At 53.0% G+C, this 22,639-nt stretch overlaps 1 protein-coding gene across 1 annotated transcript in view; it reads left to right on the top strand.

The window, feature by feature from the left end:
- TGFBI (transforming growth factor beta induced) overlaps positions 1–19,806 on the top strand; it is a 33,275-nt gene extending 13,469 nt beyond the window's left edge. The window contains exons 3-17 of the mRNA XM_006078289.4: positions 1,635–1,699; positions 2,933–3,093; positions 3,410–3,574; positions 3,803–3,949; positions 6,007–6,148; positions 9,140–9,352; positions 10,190–10,327; positions 10,928–11,073; positions 11,903–12,039; positions 12,864–12,994; positions 15,381–15,505; positions 16,983–17,085; positions 17,671–17,750; positions 18,690–18,714; positions 19,169–19,806. Coding sequence (XP_006078351.1) covers positions 1,635–1,699; positions 2,933–3,093; positions 3,410–3,574; positions 3,803–3,949; positions 6,007–6,148; positions 9,140–9,352; positions 10,190–10,327; positions 10,928–11,073; positions 11,903–12,039; positions 12,864–12,994; positions 15,381–15,505; positions 16,983–17,085; positions 17,671–17,750; positions 18,690–18,714; positions 19,169–19,209 — 1,819 coding nt within the window. The 3' untranslated portion in view covers positions 19,210–19,806. The remainder of the gene's footprint in view (positions 1–1,634; positions 1,700–2,932; positions 3,094–3,409; positions 3,575–3,802; positions 3,950–6,006; positions 6,149–9,139; positions 9,353–10,189; positions 10,328–10,927; positions 11,074–11,902; positions 12,040–12,863; positions 12,995–15,380; positions 15,506–16,982; positions 17,086–17,670; positions 17,751–18,689; positions 18,715–19,168) is intronic.
- Positions 19,807–22,639: the final 2,833 nt, after the last annotated feature.

Below are 22,639 nucleotides of genomic sequence, written 5' to 3'. Positions count from 1 at the left end.
GTCAGTCGAGATCAGTCCTGAGACCACTAGCCTGTTTCACCCTTTTAAGCAGGGCTGAAAGGTTCAAGAGGAATGGGATGGGAGGAGGGCTGAGAGAAAAGTGGAGAAGAAGGAGTCAGAAGGATGGAGAAAGAAGGGCAGAGAAGAGTGCGTGTGAGTCACTCCTCAGAAAGGTCCTAGGGGCTTGTTTCTGGCACAGTGACACCTGTGTCTCCCTGGCAGCCTGAGTATCCTCATCTGTCTCTGAGACAGCCCCCCCGGATGACAGATGAACCAGGCTTCATGTTCACGTGACTCCCAGGGCTTCCTCGAGACAACTCCAGTGGAATTAGTGAGAGGAGAATTTCTTGGCTCATTGAGAGTAGCACCCGCTCCCTCCTACCCTCAAAGCCCAAACTTCTGCCCCATCTGCCTGCTTCTCTTCCATCTATGTCATTAAACAGCCTGAGAGAAGCCGTGGTGAGCAGTTCTGTAGTAAGCCCGCTGTGACTCAAGGCTGTGTTCTCTCCTGTCCTGAAGGACAAATGGGCAAGAAAGGAAGTGGCTGGACATGGCTGTTGGCTTCAGGTCCCAGGGTTGCCAAGGAAGAGTCTGTGCTCACAGCGTTGGTGCAGGAGTGGCCTTTGATGGGACAGGGGGTTTTGATGCGAAGCTAGTCTTTCTTGGAACACTTCCTTGTGTTGCTCTTTGAAATCCTCAGTCTTTTGGGTTTCCCTGGGATGTTGGATTGACTGAAGCTTTACGTTTCAGACCTCCAGAAGGTGGTGAGTAAGCCATGATGGTCTGGTCTAAGTTTTAATGTCAGGTGACATCAAAGTTTAAAACTATAAACTGCCAGTCTTGTTCATCCAAATACAAAGAATCTCACAAACTGGCAATATCAGTTGCCTCCTGGAAGGAAGATTGAGGGATGAGAGGGGATGGGGAACACTTTACTATTGAACCCTTTGTAGATTTTGAAACCATATAAAGATTTTCATTGATTAAAATTTTGTTTTTAATTTAAGGAAACAGTAAGCATCTTAAAGAGCTTTGTTTTTATTGTAAAGTTTGGTCGTGAAGATGGAATAAGACTTGATCATAAATATGCTACCCTTCTCGGTTACTAAGTCAGAGAGCTAGAAGTTCATGGGCTATTTAGTTCAATGACCATCACACGGTACATGTCTACATCTTACAGATGAGGAAACTGAGGCCCAGAGAGGAGACAGGACTGGCTGGCGAGGCCTGGGTTGGTTAGTTAGTGGCGGACTCAGAACCAGAAAGCTCCGGAGCTCCTCCTGCTCCTTCCTGCTGCCTCTCAGCAGTTCTTCCCACTGGGTTCCTTGTGAATTATGCTGGAGATAAGTTTCAGGTGAGGACGTGTACTAATGCCACTGTGAATATGCTGCCGCAGTCCTCTGGCTGTATCCCAGCTGCATGACTGTGAATGACCACATCGCTGGCACCATGTGCAAAGCCGAGGAGGTGTGACAAGCTCCTTGCTGATGAGAGGTACAGAGATGACCGAGCGTGTGATCTCCTCCAGGAGCAGGCTATGTGCTCACCCCATCATGTCCCTTCCCAGAGCGAGGACCAATGACACGAGAGGGGAGGGAAGCCCTGCCTAATACATGTGCGTGTCTTCATTGCAGAGTCATCAGCTACGAGTGCTGTCCTGGATATGAGAAGGTCCCGGGAGAGAAGGGCTGTCCTGCAGGTGATTAAGCCTTGCCTGTTGGCGCAGATGGAGGGGAGGAGGGAGGGAGAGAGGAGCACCCACGTGAGGGGCAGCAGAGTCTGAATGGGGGTCCAGAGGATGAAGGCTGGAAACAGCAAGTTTCCCACGCTGTCCTTCCTGTGCAAGCCGACCTCCTTAACACGCTGGGGGAACAGACTCTGGTCCTGACCTGCCTGTGCCCTCCACACCAGGCACAGGCTCCTGCCTTTGTTGTTTCTGGCTGCAAGAGATTCTAAATACATCTAGCATTGCTGAGCAGCTCTGCTGGAGAGCAGACAGGGCAGGCCAGGCCTCCGGCTGGGCTGGGCACATCAGGCCACCTCACCTAACTGTCAGAACCTGGCCCATTGGAGGTTGTAGGGATGGGAGTAGCAGGCTGGCTTTCCCAGAGTCAGCCAAGGGTACCGTGAGTGGGCATCAGGGCCCACAAACAGTGTGGTACCTGTGAATTCACCTGTTTGAAATCAGATCCTTTCCTTTAGTCCTGCACACCTCTGGGGACTGTGCAAGGAAGATTTTTTTTTTTTTTTTTAACTTGGAAATCTTTGCTAGTTCATTAGTTGAGAGTGTGAGATTGAGATTTAGGAGATAGTGGGTGATTTCGTTGGTACCAAGGTCACAAAGAGGGTGGCATGGACAGGAGCCATGGCCTTCCTACTGAATAGCAAGACAGGCGGGAAGCGTGGGATGGGGAAGAGAAGGAACTGGAGGGGGCGGGGTGCCTTAGGGCCTTACTTTCAGCACCTTTAAAAGGAACAGGAGAAACTCTGGGTGTGAGAGGAAGGTCCTCCAGAGCTTCAGGCTATTTCAGGAAATAACATTTTATTACTTGCAAATACCCAAAGCACTTCTGAGATCTCTTTCATTCCAGTGGAAGCCATTAGGGAACCAGTTTCAAAAACAACTAGATAAGTCTGTAAGACTAGCTTGTAATTGGGCTATCTGTTTCTGGTGTATGTTCCTACCTGTGTTATCTGATTGTCTATGAACAAAAGCTTTGCTCTGCTGTAGTTAAAAATGACTGATCCCTTGAGCTCACATAGGGAAGCCCTTGGCTGTGGAGTTGCTCTAAGAAGCAGGTGACTGGCCTCTCCGGTTCCCCATAGCAGGCTGTGTCTGGCCTCCTGCAGTGGGTGTGCTCAGATGAGGAAGGGTGTGGTCTGGCCGGGGAAGTCCCACAGGCCATCCCTGCTCTACCATCTGCCTCTGCAGCCCTGCCACTCTCTAACCTGTATGAGACCCTGGGAGTCGTCGGGGCGACCACCACTCAGCTGTACACGGACCGCACAGAGAAGCTGAGGCCCGAGATGGAAGGACCCGGCAGCTTCACCATCTTCGCCCCCAGCAACGAGGCCTGGTCCTCCTTGCCAGCTGTGAGATGACCTTCTTATGCCCAGGGCTTTCATCCCAGGGACCGTCTTACTGAGACTCAGTGGTGGTTTCTACCGTCTCAGGACACATCTTCCTTAAGCCCTCAGATAAAGCCATGGCACTTGAGCTAAAATATGCCTCCCCAGGCGGCTCCCAACGCTCCATCCACTTAAGTGGCCAGACAGGTCTCAGTGTTCACAGAGGAGAGGGCTCTGGAGAAATGGGAGTCCCCGGGGCACCTTTCCCAGGGTGGCAGGGACTCATCTGTTGAGTGTGGGGCCTGCAGCCCCCTCATGGCCATGCTGACCCTCCTCCTAGGAAGTGCTGGACTCCCTGGTGAGCAACGTCAACATCGAGCTGCTCAACGCCCTCCGCTATCACATGGTGGACAGACGGGTGCTTACGGATGAGCTGAAACACGGCATGGCCCTCACCTCCATGTACCAGAATTCCAACATCCAGATCCACCACTATCCCAACGGGGTAGGGAGTCCTGCTTCCACGGCTCTGCCCCGTGCCCACCCTGAGCTGCATCTGGTGCATGTGTGGGCGGGTTTCTGGGGTCGTGTCCTCCAGGCGGGGTCACCTGTGGGCAGTCCTCTGCCTCCTGCACCAGCTTCTCCACATTCTGTCCTGTGGTTTCCCTTCCTGGGGCTCACAGGCTATGCCTCCCGGGTGTTAACCGCTCATGCTCACTCCTTTTCTGGGCAGATTGTGACCGTCAACTGTGCCCGCCTGCTGAAAGCAGACCACCACGCAACCAACGGCGTGGTGCACCTCATTGATAAGGTCATCTCCACCGTCACCAACAACATCCAGCAGATCATTGAAATCGAGGACACCTTCGAGACCCTGCGGGTAAGGAACCACCCCGGGGCGGGGGGAGGCCTGGGGATACATGGCCTCCCATGAGGGCCTTCTTCTGTGGGAGGGGTGGAGCATGTCTCTATGCTCATGGGCATTTAGGTGACCATGGAGCAAGTTCCTCTGATGCCCATAAACATGGTGAATTCACTAATCAGGCGGTCAGGTTGACCATAGGAAGACATCATAATCTTGTGCTGGGAACATTCCCCTGCTGGACTTCTCCCTTGTAAAGTTTCTTTTCCTTGACTCCCCTGGAAAGTTCCAAGGTCGTGGCTGCAGCAGTTCTGCAGGCTGGGGGTGCATTATGTGTTCCGGAGTGGGAAGCTCCTCCTGCCAGATGCTGGTGCTTACCTGTGGGACTAGAGAAATGGCCTTTCAGGCTGCATGGTCTTCTGGATCACATGTCCCTACCACGGGATCCTTGTTCCATTCATACCCCCTGTTTCCTTGGAACCCAGACCAGCAGAGAGGCCACGAGTATAGACATGGAGCCTGGGAACTGACATCTGGCTTGGCTTCTGCCTGCTCTGGGTCCCAGAACGCTGCTCCGGCCCCGCTGCCAGCAGGCATTTATCTCACAGCTGTGGTGGCCGGCGGGCGTTCCTCTTAGCCACAGCTGCCCAGAGGAAGTTAGCACAGGCTGCCCCGTCAGGGTTTTTGCCCTGATTCAAGGAGAACTTCCTGACCACAAAGGATGCCAAGTGGGAGTGGAGTGGTTCCTCCCCTGGAGATCTCCAACACAGAGAGACAAACACCCCCAGGCTGGGCTGGCACTTGAGTAAACTCAGGAGGAGGCTCTGGGGGTTCCTGGGGACCTCACTGTCCACCCTCTTTCCCTGCCTTCCTTCTGGGTCACTCAAAGGTTGGGGGTCTGCAGGGGGCTGCTGTTCCCACAGACTTGATGGCACAGCTTTTGATTAGTGGCGGCTGGTCCCCACTGAGTAACCTCCTCTTACCGTTCAGGTTTTGTAAATATTCCTTGCTTTCTTCTTCCCTTTGGCTCTCCTTAATACCCGTCTTTCCTTCTGCTGACATGTACTCATTAAGCCCCTGCTACTTCCCTAGTGTGTTCAGAGGAATAGAGGAGAATAAGTCAAAGTTCTGTCTTCACTGGCATTTACATTCTTGGGGGACACAGACAAGAAACAGCCAAGGCCATCACAGATGGTGCTAAGTGCTGTGAAGTCAGGCAGTGAGTGGTGAGCAGGGGAGACCCATAGGGTCTAGTTGGTCCAGGAAGGTCTGAAGAGGTGACGTTTGAGCTGAGGCCTGAACATTGGAAATGGCCAGTTATATGAGACATGGGGGCAAGAGCTAAACTGGTAGAAGGGAGAGGGGAAGTAAGGCTCAGAAGCAGGGCGAGCAAGGAGGCCTGCAGGACTGAGTGAAGAGCACTAGGGAACCAACAGGTGAGGTAGGAGCGGCCAGGCTGGAGGGGCCAAACCCTGTGGGGCCTTGGAGACTGAGCGAGGACTGTGGCTTATCCTGATAGCAGTAGGATGCTTTTAGGAGAGCCATCTGCTTGCTCTGTAGAGAAGGAGTTATGTCATCCTTACGCTCACAGAGCTCACACAAATAATCATCACCCAACCACCGAATTGCAACATGAGGACAGCAAGCTGTGCAAGTGTGTCTAATAGAAAGGTACTTGTTTTCATCAGGGGGTAGTAGGCGGGGCAGGCTGGGGTAGGGATGGAGGGCAATGCCAAGCTGACCATCTAGAGAAATGACATTTCAGTCAAAGCCCAAAGAAGGAATAGGAGTCAGAAAAGCAAGGGAAGGGCAGAGGGAATGCTGCAGGGCCAAGGCCCAGGGTTGGAAACGAGGAAAAGAGGGCAGCAGCCAAGGATGACCAGAGTAGGCAGACCAGAGTAGGCAGAGCTCACTGGAGGGATGGGGAGAAATGAGCCTTGGTTTGGTCTTTACATCTGGGGCTTCTGCAAAAGCTGGGAGCCCTCCAGAGGTGCACTGGTGAGACCTCATGTGCCTCTAGTGTGTGGAGATTCCCAGAGCCCTCAGGGAACGCACCATCTGCTCTCTGCCCACAGGCTGCCGTGGCTGCATCAGGGCTCAACACCCTGCTCGAAGGTGACGGCCAGTACACGCTCTTGGCCCCGACCAATGAGGCCTTCGAGAAGATCCCTGCGGAGACCCTGAACCGGATCCTGGGGGACCCAGAGGCCCTGAGAGGTGAGCACCCCTGAGCTGCTGCTGCGGCTGCCTCATTAGAGTAGACAGACTGAGCCCCAGGCTGGTTCTTGTCCAAGTAGACATGCCACCTGTCATCCTGTCCCATTGCTCCCGGCTGGCCCTGTCTCTGCAGAAGTCAGAGCAGAACCCTGGTCAGAGGGGCCAATAAGGAGTCCAGCAGCCTTGTTTAGGGGGACAGCTGGGCTGAGGAAGGATGCATTGCTGGAGGTCCAGAGTAAGGTCTAGCCAGAGTTAGGAAGAGTTAAAGGCCCAGATGATCAAAGCCAGGGCAAGGCTGCCAGCATGGGCAGCAGCTTGGAGGTGTGGGGAGGGGGTGGTCTGTCCTGGCATCCTTGAAATGGAATCATCATGCTGACCCTTGAACTCTTCCTGTGTCTGGCCAAGGGCCTCAGGGGTAGTCCAAAATTATAATTAAAAACCAGTAACAGTCAGCTCTTAATTCTTCTTTGCTTCCTCTTCATTCTTCATCCTTCCTTACCTTCTCAGGCTGGTAAGTTAGGTGGAGCATTGGTTACTCCTAGAGGAGGGTGAAGGACCAAGCTTGTGTGGGAGGTTAGAAGGGGAGGCCAGGCTCTGCCACCCTTCCCCAACTCCAGGACTCCTAAGACGCTGCCTGTGGGTCCCCGAGTTTCCTACAAAGGGAAGTAGGCCCCCAGTCCCTGTGTACCCCAACCCTCCAACCACACTTGCTCCTCCCAAATATAATCCAGGGATGACTTCACTTCTTTTGAATCTATTTAAACCCACCTTTGAAATGTGCTATATAAAATGCCTAATGCATTTCAGACACCCCATAAATGTAAAACGTTCTCCTTGCAGCTCTATAGGGATGGAAAAGGGCACATTTCTGAAAGCACAGATGGGGAGCTGTTGTGTCCAGAGATTGTGGGGCCAGGAATCCAGGCTGCCAAAGTGAATGCGGTCCAGGTCAGGGAAGGTTAAGCCTAGTTGGTGTGACGGCTTAAAAGCAGGTCATTGGAATCTGATGTGCTGAGTGCCTTGATGGAGATGCTCCCAAGGTCACAGGGATGAGGATGGTGGGGGGTGGGGGTGGGGTGGCTCCCGCAACCTGAGGGTCCTGAAGGCTTCCTAGGAGATGGGACTTGGGTGCAGCGCAGCATTTTAGCTTTTTATTTAGAACTGTTTTCCCCCTAAAACATATTTTGTACCAAGTACCTTTTTATTTTTGTAAGTATCAGAACACCTTCTTATAAAGTGAGAATACTCCCCAGGTTTATCCCCTTTGCACTCCTGCCTTTTCCCGCTCAGGAAACTGCTCAAAGCCAGGGCCCGTGTGAGGGGCTGTGGTGGCAAGCGCCGAGGCAGGCAGTCCTGGTCCACCTTACAGAAGGCTGGTTATTAGCGGGCTAGCAGACAGGTGAGGAGCGGCCCTGGGGTGGTGTGCCCATTGGCAGACTGGCTTCCAGCCTTGGCCTGGCTCACCTTCTCATCATGTGCCACCACCCCACCCTAGCCTTCCCTTCCTTTCTGGAGAAACTCAATCCCCAAGGCCTAGTTCCCATAGCAGTCTTGCAGTCCTTTGTCTTCCCCACTGGCTGAAGCGGGTCCGTGCTGGTCTTCATGGCCTTCAGCACTTGTGCTAGGTCTCAGAGCTTCCTCCTGTGTGTGACACTGTGGTTTTGGTTCCCACACTCAGGACACATTGAAACTTGCCTCTGTGTTGAGAACACAAGACAGAGGGCCCCCGTGACCCCCAGTCCTGGAACAAGCTCTGCCTGGCAGGGGCTGGCCACATCTCCCTCCACCGCTCCTTGTAGCCTCAGCCCCCCCCCCCCCAGCCCCTGCCCTAACGCCAAAGTGGCACTTGAACAAGCACGATTCTATTTTTGATTTACTGGTGGGGTGAGTGGGGCAGCAGAGACCATGGCTTGCTGATCACCACCCGCAACCTCTCGCAGACCACAGCAACTAAGCAGACCCTTGTGTTTGTGATTGTCATTCAGTCGTGTCTGACTCTTTGCAACTCCATGGACTGTAGCCTGCTAGGCTCCTCTGTCCATGGGATTTTCGGTGGGTTGCCATGCCCGTTTCCTGGGGATCTTTGTGACCCAGGGATCAAACCCGGGGCTTCCACATTGCAGGCAGACTCTTTACTGTCTGAGCCACCAGGGAATTGGGTTCAAACAAACACAAACAAGATCTTCAGATGATTCAGAACTTTCACATGCTAAAGTTTTTCATCTTTTCCTACCACACTTCATTTTTATGAAAGATCAGTAGATAAAAAAAATCCCAAGGTAAACACATTTGAGGTTTTCCATCTGGGTGGTTCAGATACACATAAGAGAATTCACCCTGAAGCTCAGGTGTGTGCTGTGTGCTAAGTTGCTTCCATCACACCTGACCCTTGTGACCCTGTGGACTGCAGCCTGTCAGGCTCCTTTGTCCACAGAATTCTCCAGGCAAGAATACTGGAGTGGGTTGCCATGCCCTCGTTCAGCAGATCTTCCTGACCCAGGGATCAAATCCACGTCTCTTACCTCTCCTGCCTTTGGAGATGAGTTCTTTACCGCTAGCACCACCTAAGAAGCTAATCACTAGCATTTGTTGGGCATATACTCTGTCGTCAGGCACTGTGCTGGGTGCTTAGATTTAGCTTCATGTCATCCTTACACCAGCCCAAAGAGATGAATGCTGTGCATGCTTTCTGTTGACCAGTGAGGAAGTTGAGACTCAGAAAGACTCAGTGACTCGCCCCGGGTCCCACAGCTGCTAAGTGGCTGAGGTGAGATTCTAACTCAGGCAGTCTGACCACAGAGCCCTGGCTAGTTTTAGAGGCTAGGCTAGGAAGTGAGGAGGAGAAGGATCCAGTCCGTGTGGTGCCCCAGGCTCATCTGATTGTTAGCCTCAGAGATGATGGAATCCTCGCAGCTGTGGGCAGGCAGTGAGGTGATGCCTGAGGTCAGCCTGGCTGGCACTGACTTGACCTGTGTCCTGTTTGGCCCCCAGACCTGCTCAACAACCACATCCTGAAATCGGCCATGTGTGCCGAAGCCATTGTGGCAGGGTTGTCCTTGGAGACCCTGGAGGGCACCACACTGGAGGTGGGCTGCAGCGGGGACATGCTCACAATCAACGGGAAACCCATCATCTCCAACAAAGACGTCCTGGCCACCAATGGGGTGATCCACTTCATCGACGAGCTGCTCATCCCCGACTCAGGTGAGCCAGGCCTCGGGGGCCTTGGGCCTGTCCGGTCCGCTGTCCCCTGTGCCACCCATGGTGGTGTGCCTAGGGGAATTCAGGGATCTTGGGAGCTGTTTACCTGCCTGCACCTGGCTCACAGCATCCCAGGAGAGATGGCCTGGGCACCTGGCAGGTTTTGCCAGATTGTGAAGAATCTAGAGCTGCAGGCTTGGGAGTCCAGGCTTTATCTTGTGAGCCGGGGAGAGCCATGGAAGGTGTCTAGGAAGGCTCAACCACAGGAGCCTTTCAGAAGCTCTGCCTGTTCTGGTTGGGCACAGAAGGCCATTTGCTGACCTCAGAGCATTTGCTTTCTCAGTTGTGCCCAAGCATCCTAGGGTCACTGGCCCAGGGAGAAAAGAACGAGTGGACTTTGGCTTGGGTTCCATTCAGCATCTTTGTGCCATCTTGGATTTCCAGGGAGTTCTACTCCTAAGAAATGAGAGGATTTCATAGAGGAAAAACCAACCCAGAAGAAAGCTTTCCATGGGTGTGGTCACTGGCATTGTCAGCTCTTCAGAAGCCATGGCACAGACCATGTGTTTCTTCCTCCCCAGCAGCAGACAAGACCCTGACCAAGGGCTGGGACAGAGGCCCCCTGCCCACCTGAGACTCATTGCACTTCCCCATCAAGCAAGGTTTTCTGGGGGACCATTCCCCTGATGTCACAAACCTTCTGTGCCCCAGCAGTGTTTTAGAGGGGTTGTTGACTCAAGAGATGACATTCCTGCTGATGTATGTCATACTCTGGGGTGGATGAATGGTAAATGAAAACAGCACTTTTAACTTTTGAACCCACTTTCTCCTTCCTTGTAGCCAAGACGCTATTTGAGTTGGCTGCAGACTCCGACGTTTCCACAGCCATTGACCTTTTCCGACAAGCTGGCCTCAGCTCTCATCTCTCCGGAAATGAGCGGTTGACCCTCCTGGCCCCCATGAATTCTGTCTTCAAAGGTATCATGGAGAAGGCAGCCTGGCACATGTGTCCCTGGGGGCAGCCGCCCCTCTGCTGTCACCTCCGCGGCACCCTGCCCGATTTATAGCTCCCTGTGGACCGTTCATGCTTCCAACCAGCTCAGCCGAAAGCAGATGTGACTTCACCAGAAAGTGAAGAGGCGCTGCTGTTTCGTTTGGCAGAGCAGAGGATGCGTGTGGGGATCTGGTCCTCAGAATTGAAGTGTGCGTCTGTCGGGAGAGCAGAGTGCTCCCTTGTCATTCTCTTTGCGAGGTCGATTGCCACTGTGACAGTCGGGAGGTCATAGTGAGGATACAGCTGAACCATTGCCATGGGGAAGGCAGAGAAGGGCCAAGTTGTGTCCAGGCCTTCCCTTCCCTCTTAGGGCAAAATTCCAAACACACTTGATGATCTCGAACTTTTTTTTTTTTTTTTTTTTTTAATTCTCAGAAGATGCCAGATGTTAAGGAATATTGGCAGCCTTGCCGGATTTCTCAGTCTCCACTTCCAAAAGGGGGATCAGGCTTTCTGCTGCATGGTCTCTGATTCTCTTTGTTTCCAGAGTTAGTTTCTAGACCTGACCACGCCTTCTCTTGCAGATGGAACCCCTCCGATTAATGCCCGGACAAAGAATTTGCTTCTGAACCACATGATTAAAGATCAGCTGGCCTCCAAGTATCTGTACCATGGACAGACCCTGGACACTCTGGGCGGCAGGAAACTGAGAGTTTTCGTTTATCGTAATGTAAATTCTGGGTCCTAAATCATGCTCTTTCTTTATCTCAGCTCCAAGCAATGGAAGTTATCTTAGTGTTTAAAAAAAAAAAAAGTGCTTAATAAGTAGGAGCTTGCCTGAGAACTAGTTTCTAATAAGGAAGGAATGAATTTTAGAAAGACTATCTGATATCAAAGTATCAAAATGGGGTTTTGCCAAAAGTGTCTAACCCCCTTTTGTGGAGGCCTTTGGGAATGAATTGCACATCTGACTGGCCTGGCTGGGTAAGCAGCTGTCCACCCTGACCCCAGAGTGATGAACGAAGGGAGGAGGTATGGAGGGTTTGGATCCTTCTTAGCTTTTGTGAAGAGAAGTCACCTGAACTAACCATACAGCCCTTCTTGATCCAAAAGCTTCTCTTTTCTCTTCAACTGTTTCTTCTCTCTCTTCAAACCCACCTATTACTCTGGCATAGCAAACAGAAAGTACAATACAACAACCCTTGCTCAGGACCAGCCTGCACCATTTGGCTAAAGATGGTTGTCATTTGTTCAGATCAGTAGACTCTGTCACTTCATTTGATCACTGTCAACGGCCCTCTCCTGTCACACAATAATCTCATGATTAGGCCTGTCTGTAAATTTCTTGGGGCCTCGATGGCTCTTCTTACCTTAAGGAACACCATTTTTATTTTTTTCTTTCTTGGAGAAAGTACATCCTTTTATCCTAGTCTTAAGGCTGCACCCCGTATATATTCACTGATCTCTGTGGATGAAGCCACCACCATATGCCCTGAACAAATTGGGAGGCCCCTGCTTTGGGTAGGGGGTAACCTGGCCTTTCTCTGCCCCTTTTACAGAGCCTGTGCATTGAGAACAGCTGCATCGCAGCCCATGACAAGAGGGGGAGATACGGGACCCTGTTCACCATGGACCGGGTGCTGACCCCCCCAATGGGGACTGTCATGGACGTCCTGAAGGGGGACAATCGTTTCAGGTAACTGGCCCTATCCCCAGGGGATTTCTGCCACATGGTCATGCTAGGGCAGGACGCTGGGTGCCAGTTGTCTGTCAAGCTTCCCACCCTCGGAGGTTTAATGAACACTGGCCATGCACTGATGTGGCCTCCCTGGCCAGGGATTCAGAAAGGATGAGGGTCACCTTGAAAGCTTAGGTTGAGAAGGGTTGCTTCTGGAGGGTATTCTTCAAGTCCATGGGAACAGGGAGGAGCTGCACTTTTATTCCCAAGTTCAAGGAAAGCTTCCCACTTCGGCCAGGGAAGCCGAGCATGCCTGGCCCTGTGCCCGTAATGAGTTGCCCTGTGCAGCGTCAGCTTCCAGGCCCTGGCAGTTTCCTGGCCTCTCCTTCCCAGACTCCCAGCGATGCTCTGTTTCCTTGCCCTGCTCCCTCCATTTCCGACCTGTTGACTCACCCCTGGGTGCTGTGACATCAAGTGGTTCCTGCCACCAAGTTCAGCCACCTGCATGAGACCCTGGGAGACCCCCACCCTCTGCCACACCCCCCAGCCCCAAGAATCACATCCCCCAGGGCCCTTGTGGCTCCATCAGTCTGTAGGTCAGTCCTGCTCTGACCTCTCCCTTCCTCCTTCCCCCTCTGGCTGACGACTTACGGCTTTTCACTGAGCTTTGCATTCATGGAGAGGCGATGCAGACTGGGATTGCTCCCTGTTTGTATAAAACCCAACAAGGGTGTGAATGCCAATGCTGTAGGCTCCACCTGCCCACAGTGGTGCGGGATTCGGGCACATGATGACCCCCTGCGCCCACTGGCAGGTGACGTGTTCCGTGTGTGTATCCACAGCATGCTGGTGGCCGCCATCCAGTCTGCAGGGTTGACCGAGACCCTCAACCGGGAAGGAGTCTACACAGTCTTCGCTCCTACCAATGAAGCCTTCCAAGCCTTGCCCCGTGGAGAACTGAACAAACTCATGGGTAAAGACCCACCTAAGTACATTTGCCAACTTTTCTAAAGTAATCATATCGGTCAGGATTCCAGCAGGAGACCATTGGCAAAGGGTTTGACGGAAAAGAATTTAAGGTTATTTGCAGAGGTGTGGGCAGGGTTAAGGGACCAGGAAGGGGTGATGATACAAAGGGGTGATAAGACCTTTTGATGTTTATCACCGCAGATCTGGGGGTGCTTGAGGAAGAGGGTGACTAGGGGAGGGCATGACCCGGGAGACCCTAGGATGAGGGGCACAGGACAGCCGCATGCTGCTGGGGTCAGAGGCGTGGCAAGGGGGCGTCTGGGTGCTACAGCCTCCCTCAGCAACCTCCTAGCAGCTGGTTGCATGAGGACAAGGGAGCCTGAATGATGCATTTCACAGTGGTCAGCCTGTCTGGGCAGCGAACAAGATGGAGAAGAGTAGAAAGGAACGGAGGGTAGATGACAACCAGCCCAATCAGCAGGCATGTCTTCCCCTGAGGATCTGTGAGAAGCTGCTCATGAAGCCATTGCCCTACACCACCACGTTCCCCTCCTGGAGATGAAAGCTTTACCAAGAAGCTAGTCAGGGCCCTGAGCAGTTGAGTTGGGATGTTTGAGAGACAGCCTAGTGGTTAAGAGCTTGGGCTCCTGGATTACCCAAAAGCAGGTCAAACCCTGGCTCTGGCATTTACCAGCTAAGTGACCTCTAACAAGTTGCTTAGCGTCTCTGGGCCTCAGTTTTCCCATTAGAAAAGTAAGAGTGGTAAGAATATCTTGCCTAGAGTGCTGTGAGGATTCAATAAACATTGCCTGTGGTGTTGAGCACGCGTCCCCCCATCAGTAACGGCATCACGGCCATGATGATGGGAGGTGGGGTGGGCTTGCGGTGTGTATGCTGATGCGTGCCTGGGAACCAGACTTCCCCCCCCAGCATAGAAAGGTGAGCCTGAGGAGGAGGAGGAAGGACCTCAGCCAAACTTTGGGGCCCACATCATCTATACCACCCCACCACCCCCCCGACTCCTGAGTGGAGAATAGAAAGCTCTGGCAGCTGTGAACTGAGTCTGTGTCCCGTTCAATTTTCTTTACTGCTAAATGAATGCCTGTGTCTACAGTGCTGACATGTGTTCCGGAGGAGACAGGAGTTCATTCTGAACGTAAACTTTCCATTCTCTCTCTGTTCAGCAGGAGTGGAATATTCCCCAGGTGGCCCAGCCTGCTCGGCTTGCCTTTCATTTTCGGTTGTGCAGGAGCTGAGGGAAGGCTTGGGCAAGGCTCCCCAAACGTGCCCTCCCCCAGGCTTGCAGACAGGATTAGACCCCAGCATGCCGAGGGGTGATGGCACCCATCCAGGTGTCCGAGGTTGACCCAGATGTTAAAGATCTCGAACGAAGGAGACCCCTCCCACCCCAAGAGCCAACTCAGCTCGGCACCTCCAGGCTGTATTTTTTGGAAGAGTAACTTGTCAGCTCCAAGTTGTGGGTGTTTGGAAATCACTTGGTACCTGATGGCTCCATCCCATGGCACTCATGTGAATTCATCAATAACCAAGTGAACTCCCCACAGTGCTTTCAAGCTTCCTCGGTTCTCAGTTTCAAGATGCTGGAAATAGCCATCCATGAGCCCTGGGGGTATCCAGCCACTTGGCTGGTAATATGAGTATTGGGGAGGCCATGACGAAGCTGCAAGGGCAGCTGGTGGCTTTAAGAATTGCCTCCCACACTTAATTGGGGAAATGCCTGTGCACCTTTATGAGCAATTGGCTGCTTTCCCCAGTTGGTGGAGAAGCTGATGTGGGCTGGAAAGAATGCTGAGACGTGATGAGGAGGGCCGCCGTGGAGGGATACCCCCCTCGGCCCTGACCTCATCGGCTCCATAGCTCCTCCAGACTGCAGCTGTCGACTCTTTTTAAGTTCTCCCTTCAGGAAACAGCCGTCTCGGAATATGCATCTGAGGGCAGAACGTGTAAACATTTCGCTGCTGTGTTATAACTGTTGGGAGCCATGCTGATGATGAAATGTCTCAGATGCCGGTGCTGGAAAGACCCCTGGCTTTCCAAGCAACTATTCAGTCATGGAAACATGAGTCACACTCATAGAGGAGTATGAATTAACTCCTCAACATCGCAGAAGCACATACTTAACCTAGCAGCCCATCAAATGCACGGGTAGCTTCATGGCCACTGTCATATGACTTGTTCCCCTGATCATTATGCAAATGATGGAGTAGAGGGCTGAGCAAACAGTAGGTGTTCAATAAGTGCTTATTGCCTGGGCAGGGGGTTCTCTGTTACAGGGGGGACCACCTGCATCTTCTCCTTTGGGCCCTCCTTGACCGCACCAGTTACCAGCCTTAGGATTAACTCTGCTTTCTTTTCCCGCACACCTACAGGCAATGCCAAGGAGCTCGCCAACATCCTGAAATACCACGTTGGTGATGAAATCCTGGTCAGCGGAGGCATTGGGGCCCTGGTGCGGCTGAAATCTCTCCAAGGCGACAAGCTGGAAGTCAGCTCAGTGAGTGTGTGTAACATTTAAAGGGCTGGCAGTGCCCTGCCAGGGTGCCAGGACACAGCTCATCCCTAGGATGGCATTAGACACACGCCGTGTTTAAGCTGCATCCTGAATCTCTGAGTGCATTTCATCTGAAAAGAAAAGAAAAAAAAGTCTTCCGAAGAAATTAAGGGAGATTGTGCTTAGGCATGAATAAGCACTTCCAGATTTGCAGGGGGAAAAAGCATCTGATTGGCATCTGAGTGAAGCTATTAAATATAACCCCCTCTTAAGGAACTGATAAGCAATACTTACATGTCTTGAAAGATCCATTCCCACTCCATCACCCCCAAGTCCAGGGCCTCACTGAGCTGTACCATGAACCTAACCAGCCCAGAAGAAAAAAAAAAAAAAAAAGAGGCTTTTCTTCTGATACTTGATCTGTGCCCCTTCCCTCACTCTGCACGTTGATGATACCCGTTCCCCTTTGGAGCCACCTCAGAGGGTCCCTACCTCACAGTGAAGCTGCTGGGCCTCCCTGCCTACACCAGCCAAGGCTACTGACCACCCTACCCTGCCCCGCCCTGTGGTCAGAGCGCCTTGCAGCACGTGGCCAGCTTAGCCTCTGCTCCTCCTGCCTCTCGCCTCGCCCCAGCCATGCCTGTGCTCATCAGCTTCTCTCGGGAGCGTGGGAAGGCAGGCGGCGGCAGGGATGGCCTGACCTGTGACTTCTGCAGGCTGTCTGAGAGTCTCTCAGCACCTGGTTTGGGGCGTCGGGGTCGTGTCGGTCTCTGGCTTCACTTCCCCTGTCCCCCTTGGGTCTGATCTGTGGGTCTTTCAGGAAAGCCTGAGACAGATTTACCCTGTGAGAAAATCTGAAGTCAGACATGGAGGAAAAGTGGAAAGAGCCCTGCCCCCAGAGCTGGACACCTGGCTTCTGTCCCCAGCTGTCCTCCTCCTCAGCTTAAAGGTGGCACTTGGCCTCTCTCGAGTTCCCATTCTTTCAGGTGGGGCCTTAATAGCTCCCTCTTCACTATGCACTGCTGTGAGGACTAAATGAGTCATACAAAAGAGCATTTGTGAATTGCAACGTGCTGAGTCCACATAAGGGATTAAACTGAACCCACCACAACAAGGACCTACTGTACGGCACAGGGAACTCTGCTCAGTGTTATGTGGCAGCCTGGGTGGGCGGGGAGTTTGGAGGAGAATAGATACGTATGTGTATGGGTACGTCCCTTTGCTGTTCACTTGAAACTATGGCGTCATTGTTAATCGGCTATACTCAGGCACCAAGTTAAAAGTTTAAAATAAATAACTACATTGAACCCACTAGACCAGTGGTCTATCACTGGCAGGGTTTATTCCAGTTAGCAGAGTGTTCTCAGCAATTCGCATAGGATCTGGCATCCAGAAATGCTCAGTAAAGGTTTGCTCGGTTGAAGAGTGGATGGGATAAACAGGCTCCACGTTCAACAATCATTGTCTCTGTTTCTCCCAGAAAAACAACGTGGTGAGTGTCAATAAGGAACCTGTTGCTGAGGTGGACATTATGGCCACCAATGGCGTGGTCCACGCCATCTCCAGTGTCCTGCAGCCTCCAGGTAAGGCCCTAAAGAACCACATCCCCACTCAGCCTACCACTGGCCTGTGTCTGCACATGGCTGTTAGCGCTCAGTAGAAACACTGCTGTCAGCAAAGGTGAGAATGAATGTGGAATATGCGGACTGAGCATCTGTGAACAGCAGGGCTGGGGCTGGTTGAAAAGCGACTTAGAAACTCTCGGCTCAGATGCGCTACACCAGTAGCTGAAGGAGAGACGTCTCTCTGCTGAATTGCCTCGCTGTCCCAGCCCCACGCAAACAGAGCCCGGTTGTTTTTCACATGCTTTGTGCTGTGAACGTGGGGCAGAGCACACGCCTCCTACAGGGCCCCGCCCCGGCTGCGCTCTCTTAACCGCCAACCAAGTTACAGTGGAGCCCGGCCTCTCCCCTCACTTGTGCATTCACCTTTCTTTGAGCTCTCTCCCCACGGGCTAAATTCCTCCACAAGTTAAGGAACATTATGAAGGCAGACTTCATCTGAGGATGTAAGCCAGAAAACCCAACAGTGCCCCTCAGTCCTGGCAGTTGTGAATGACATGCTAATCATATCTCTCTCATCCAAGCTGCCTTTTCTTTTATCTGCAGCCAACAGACCTCAGGAACGAGGCGACGAACTTGCAGACTCTGCACTTGAAATCTTCAAACAGGCATCTGCATTCTCCAGGGTATGATGCCAGCTATGTGAGCCCCTGGCCTGAATAGCTGTGGGTCCTGTGCTCGGGCCCATGGAGGGGACTCTCTTGTCTCCTTTGGCTGTCCACCCAGGGCTCTCCCGTCATTTCTCCCCAATCCCATTGGAGTATCCTTAGCTCTGGCCTTTGGGGAGTTTGGAATAAAAACCCAGGCAGCCTGTTTCCTTTGTGGGTGACAGCCCAGGCCTTTAAGCCTCTGTCTGTAGGGAAGCCGCAGCTGGTGAGAATCCATCTGACCAAGGACAACCCATCCTGAATTTTCCTGATAGTGGGCTGGCCTGCTCTGAGCCTGGGCCTCTAGGTTACTCTTCCATCTTCCGTGACACAGCCCAGCATGCTCTGCTGGGCAGTGGTGTGGGTTCTGGATTCTGGGCCAGCTCGAAGAACCTGTCTTCTTTCCCTCAGCCCCACCTCCCTCTCAGAGCCGCTCTGACTTTCTGTGCTGCTTCTCCTGCTCCCCAGGTTGTCCAGGGATCCCATGCAGGCTCCCTTGCTGCTTTGGGTCAGGTGGAGTCCCTTGGGAATATGGGGTGTGTTGCAGGAAGTTTGCATTTTAACACACAAGGCTGCAGAAGGTGGCCCTTAACCCAAAGGTCTGGAGCTGGAATATGTCACTTTACGTTTGGACAGAGGGGGCTCTCCTTAGTGCTCCCTGAGGAGGGTTCTTGGCCCAGAGTTCCTGTTCGTGATTGCTAACCCCTATGTGGGCCTAGCTCCCCAAGGGCCAGATGATAGTCTAGGGGGAAGCCTGGCTCTGGGGCTCCACGGGACCCAGCAGTTCCACAGTTCCCTGTCCTCTTCCTCAGCCCCCCATTTTTTCTGAGTAAGCATGGCCATAGACAAAGCCACTGCCATGAGCAAGCGTAGGTCTAACTGCCGCTAGAGAACTTGACACCTTGCGTTTTCTTTCAGGCCACGCAGAGCTCTGTGAAACTAGGTAAGTCTGGTCTGGGTTTGACATTCTCGTAGACTTATGTAAGTCTTATCCTGAAACAGGCCTAAACCTGCCATCTGCTGTCTGTAGAAAGAATATCATGGTGCCATAAAACATGGCCTTGGGGGTCAGACGCAGAACCCCTGGTTTCCTTCTCCATAAGATGGAGATGATGAGTACCAGCCTTTTAGGGTTTATGTGAGTTTTTGGCTTTGGGAACCTGGGAATATTGCACAGACACTTGGCAGGAGCCTGTGGTGAGGATATGGTCCCAAGCTGGGAAACAGAGAATACCTCAGTCCCGATCATCACTGAGTAAGATCGGAAGTTTTACAAACCAGAAACATCTGCTCTGTGCAGGAGAGGGTGGCAGAGGAAGGCCGTTGGTCCTCGTGACAGTGTCCTAGACACGTGGGGAGTCTGCAGCTTTCTCACCTCTGCGATGTCTCTCTTTCAGCCCCTGTCTATCAGCGGTTATTAGAGAGGATGAAGCACTAGTGCGAAGGACCGCAGGAGGAATGCATTTCAGCAGCTCCCTGCCGCTTTCTCTCGTTTTGCCAAAGAGACTGAATGTTTTTGAAACCAAATGATCACACTTTGATGCCCATGGGTCACACCGTAATGAGATCTGAGCCTTGGGAGGGTGGGGGCGGGGGGAGGAGGGAGAGAAATAGACTTTTCATTTTTGCCCCCTAAACATGGCGGTTAGCCCACTGCAATGCAGAGTCCTGGATGTCACTGCCTGGCATTGACTTCCAGCAAGGACCTGTTGGAATCTCCTGCCTGTGCCACGTACACTGGAAAAGGGAGCCAAAGTTTCTGAAGCTCACAAAACATGAATCAGGCCATCCGGCGTCACGGGGGCGACGTGGCACAGTGTTTGTAAAGCTCTTTCACAGTTGGAGAAATGGCATCCTTATAAGCTATGAGTTGAATGGCTCTGCCAAATGTTTTTCGCGCCTCCATGTGGCTTGGACCCTTCTGTGTGACCCTGTCCAGTTAGAAAAGAGAGGGCTGGTGAGCATGCGGAGCTCAGGAGTCCCCAGGTGTGGCAGAGCCATGGTGTGTTTGTAATAATAAAACCACAGAAACATACGCGTATGTGGATGGGAACAGTGTGCCAGCCTGGGTATCCACAGGGTTGGGATTCTGTCTCTTGGGGGCTGTGACCTTCCTCCTACTGAAATTCCACCAGGAGCAGCTAGGCGAGAAGCCCTGAGGGATGGTTTATGGGGGTGACCATGGCATCGACTTCATAGGTCCACCGTGAGAATGAAAGGACATAGTTCTTATAAAATACTCAGCATAGCATTACGTATCCTTATTCTTACCGTGCTGTCTGGAACTGCTCAGGATTGGGGCAGCTGGGAGCCAAGTAGTGTCTTTCCCAAAGGCATCCTGCTTTTCCTGGAGACTGGGGCAGTCCTGCCCTCCCCCTTTTCACTTGGCCAAGGCTGACTTAAGGGACCCAACAACCCAGAGATGGTGCTGCCAGGGATAGGGCCGTGGAGGAGCAGACACAGCCCCTCCCCAGTGTGGCTCCACGTCTGGGGAAAGACAGCCGTTACACGTCATCCAATACAGTCATCCATGCCTTCATTCCTTAGATATGAGTGTTAGGCTTGGTCAGCAGACACGGCCCTGTTCTCATGGGGAAGAGACTCATTGATCTGCTTAATGGCACTGCCTGTCGCCTGCCCATCCATGTGGACTCAAGGACTCTGTGACAGGCAGGAAGGAATCTGAGCAAGCGGGGGCTCTAGGAAGTGGGAGGAAGTAGGAGGAATTGAAGGAGCTGACCTGGGGGAGGTGGTCAGGCTGCGGGAGGCTGGGGAGATGTCCCAAGAGATGAGGGTTGCGCTTCTGCACGTGCTTGGTCCGGCCACCCTCCCCCAGGGGTTCCTGCAGCCTCGCTGCCTCTGATGCCCTGCTCATGCTGGGGTGCTGAGACTCCACATCCACACACCTGCATGTCACAAGATGCCATCAGAACCCAAAGAGGCTATTAGCGTAACTTCTAAAGATCCTTTCGTGGAAAACAAAAATCACCACACAATTCCTTAAAAATGTCCAAACCCCACCATCTGTCCCTGTGACCCCAGCCCTGTCCCCATCTCAGCCTCCTCCAGAAGGCGGGGGGCTCTGTCCATTCTACCAGCTGGATAGTCCTCCTTGTGACAGAACCATGCACAGCCGTGGCCCTCCGCCCCCCTCCCAGCCAAAGAGGATTGACTTCCCTTTTGGGTCCTAAACATCCTCACCCCTGCATTTCCCAGAGACTCAGGCTAAGCTTAGGTGCTGCCATCTGAGGATGGACACCCAGGGCCAAGGGGTCGGCCACTGGAGGTTCCCAGGGAGGGTGAGCCCCGGAGAGAGGTGTGCACTGCCCTTGTGTCAGAAGGTAAGAGCAGCCAGGAGGGGGCTCAGGCCACTCGAGCCCTGCCTGCTGAGCCCCAACCAGGCAAAGAGGCAGAGGAGAAGGGAAAGGGGCTCCGCTTGGCTCCCTTCACTCCCCACTGTCACCCTGAGGCTCCCAGGCCTCTGAGCTGGAGAGGACCACAAAGACCCTCAGCATCGAAGCCCCAGGGCTTTCCAGGCCTTTCCCACAGGAGGCCAGCTCAGTGATGGGGCAAAGGAGGGGCCGCTGCGTGGCTACGCTCCTAAATGCATTATCATTTCTGTTTCTTACATCAGCCCTGTGAAATAGGTAAGGACTCGTATGTGTGCTAAGTTGCTTCAGTCATGTCCGACTCTTTTGTGACTTTATGGACTGTAGCCCACCAGGCTCCTGTGTACACAGCATTCTCCAAGCAAGGATACTGGAGTGGGTTCCCGTTTCCTCCTCCAGGGGATCTTCTGGGCCCAGGGAGATCAAACCCACATCTCTTGCTTCTCCTGCATTGGCAGGCAGGTTCTTTACCACTAGCGCCACCTGAAAATGCCAAGGACTCATAGAATCTCTATTTTACTGCTGTGGAAAAGGAAGCTCAAAGAGGTGAAGTAGTTTGCCAGATCACAGTGTAGGTAGGGGCTGAAACATAAACCAGACCCTACACAATCACCCCTTGTGCCCCACCTACCCTAGGGTCCACTCAGGAGGAGCCCTGGCAGCCATGGACAAGTGGGACACAGGTGCTGGGGGGCCTCCTGAGAAGCCCTGGCGGCCTGGGAGCTCCTTGCATAGCCTAGACCACCACTTGTTTACCTGCTGCTAGGGGGCCAGGAGTGAGTCAGTACCAGCTGTGGACACCCTGGCCACGTGGATGTCAGCAAAGAAGGGAGACAAGGGGGAGTTCCCCTGTGGAGGAGAGCACCTCTGTGCTTGAAACCATAACTCAGTGTCATGGTCTGAGCAGAGCTGCCTGGAATCTTGTGCTCAGAAAGCTTTCTAAAGCCAGAAAAGAAGGCCTCAGAATGACAGTTGGGCCTGATGCCCTGCCCCGAAAAGCCAAATGGGGCCGCCTCCCTGGCGTCCCTGCCTGGCAAGGAAAGGAACACATCCGCTTGACGGGGTCCTCTGTTCACATCCCAGACTGAGCCAGTTCAGAGAATAAGTGTAGGGGTTGGGAAAGTCTGGACTAACCCCCTACACATGCACCCACACACACACAGTGGACCGAGAGGCCCAAAACAGAGCCTCAGGCACAGATAACTCTCTCTTCACATCTGCTCCTGGGTGGTCAGAGGACTGGGTGAGGAGGAAGGGAGCAACTGAGGTATGGTTGCCCCATGGGAAACTTCCAGCTCTGGCCTGTTAGAGGCGGGCTCCATAGAGCCACCTGCACCCCCAGGCAGCTGCAAGGGCCCTGCCTTCAGAGCTCCATTCATCACAGGGGTGGCCGAATTGACACTGAGACCTGAAGGGTGAAGGGCTAGGGAAGAGCATTTGAGCTGAAAAAACAGTGTGCATAAAGTCTCTGGCACATGT

This window comes from Bubalus bubalis, chromosome 9 (assembly GCF_019923935.1).
Source record: "Bubalus bubalis isolate 160015118507 breed Murrah chromosome 9, NDDB_SH_1, whole genome shotgun sequence".
Lineage (NCBI taxonomy): Eukaryota > Metazoa > Chordata > Mammalia > Artiodactyla > Bovidae > Bubalus > Bubalus bubalis.
This window is presented reverse-complemented; position numbering and strand designations above follow the sequence as displayed.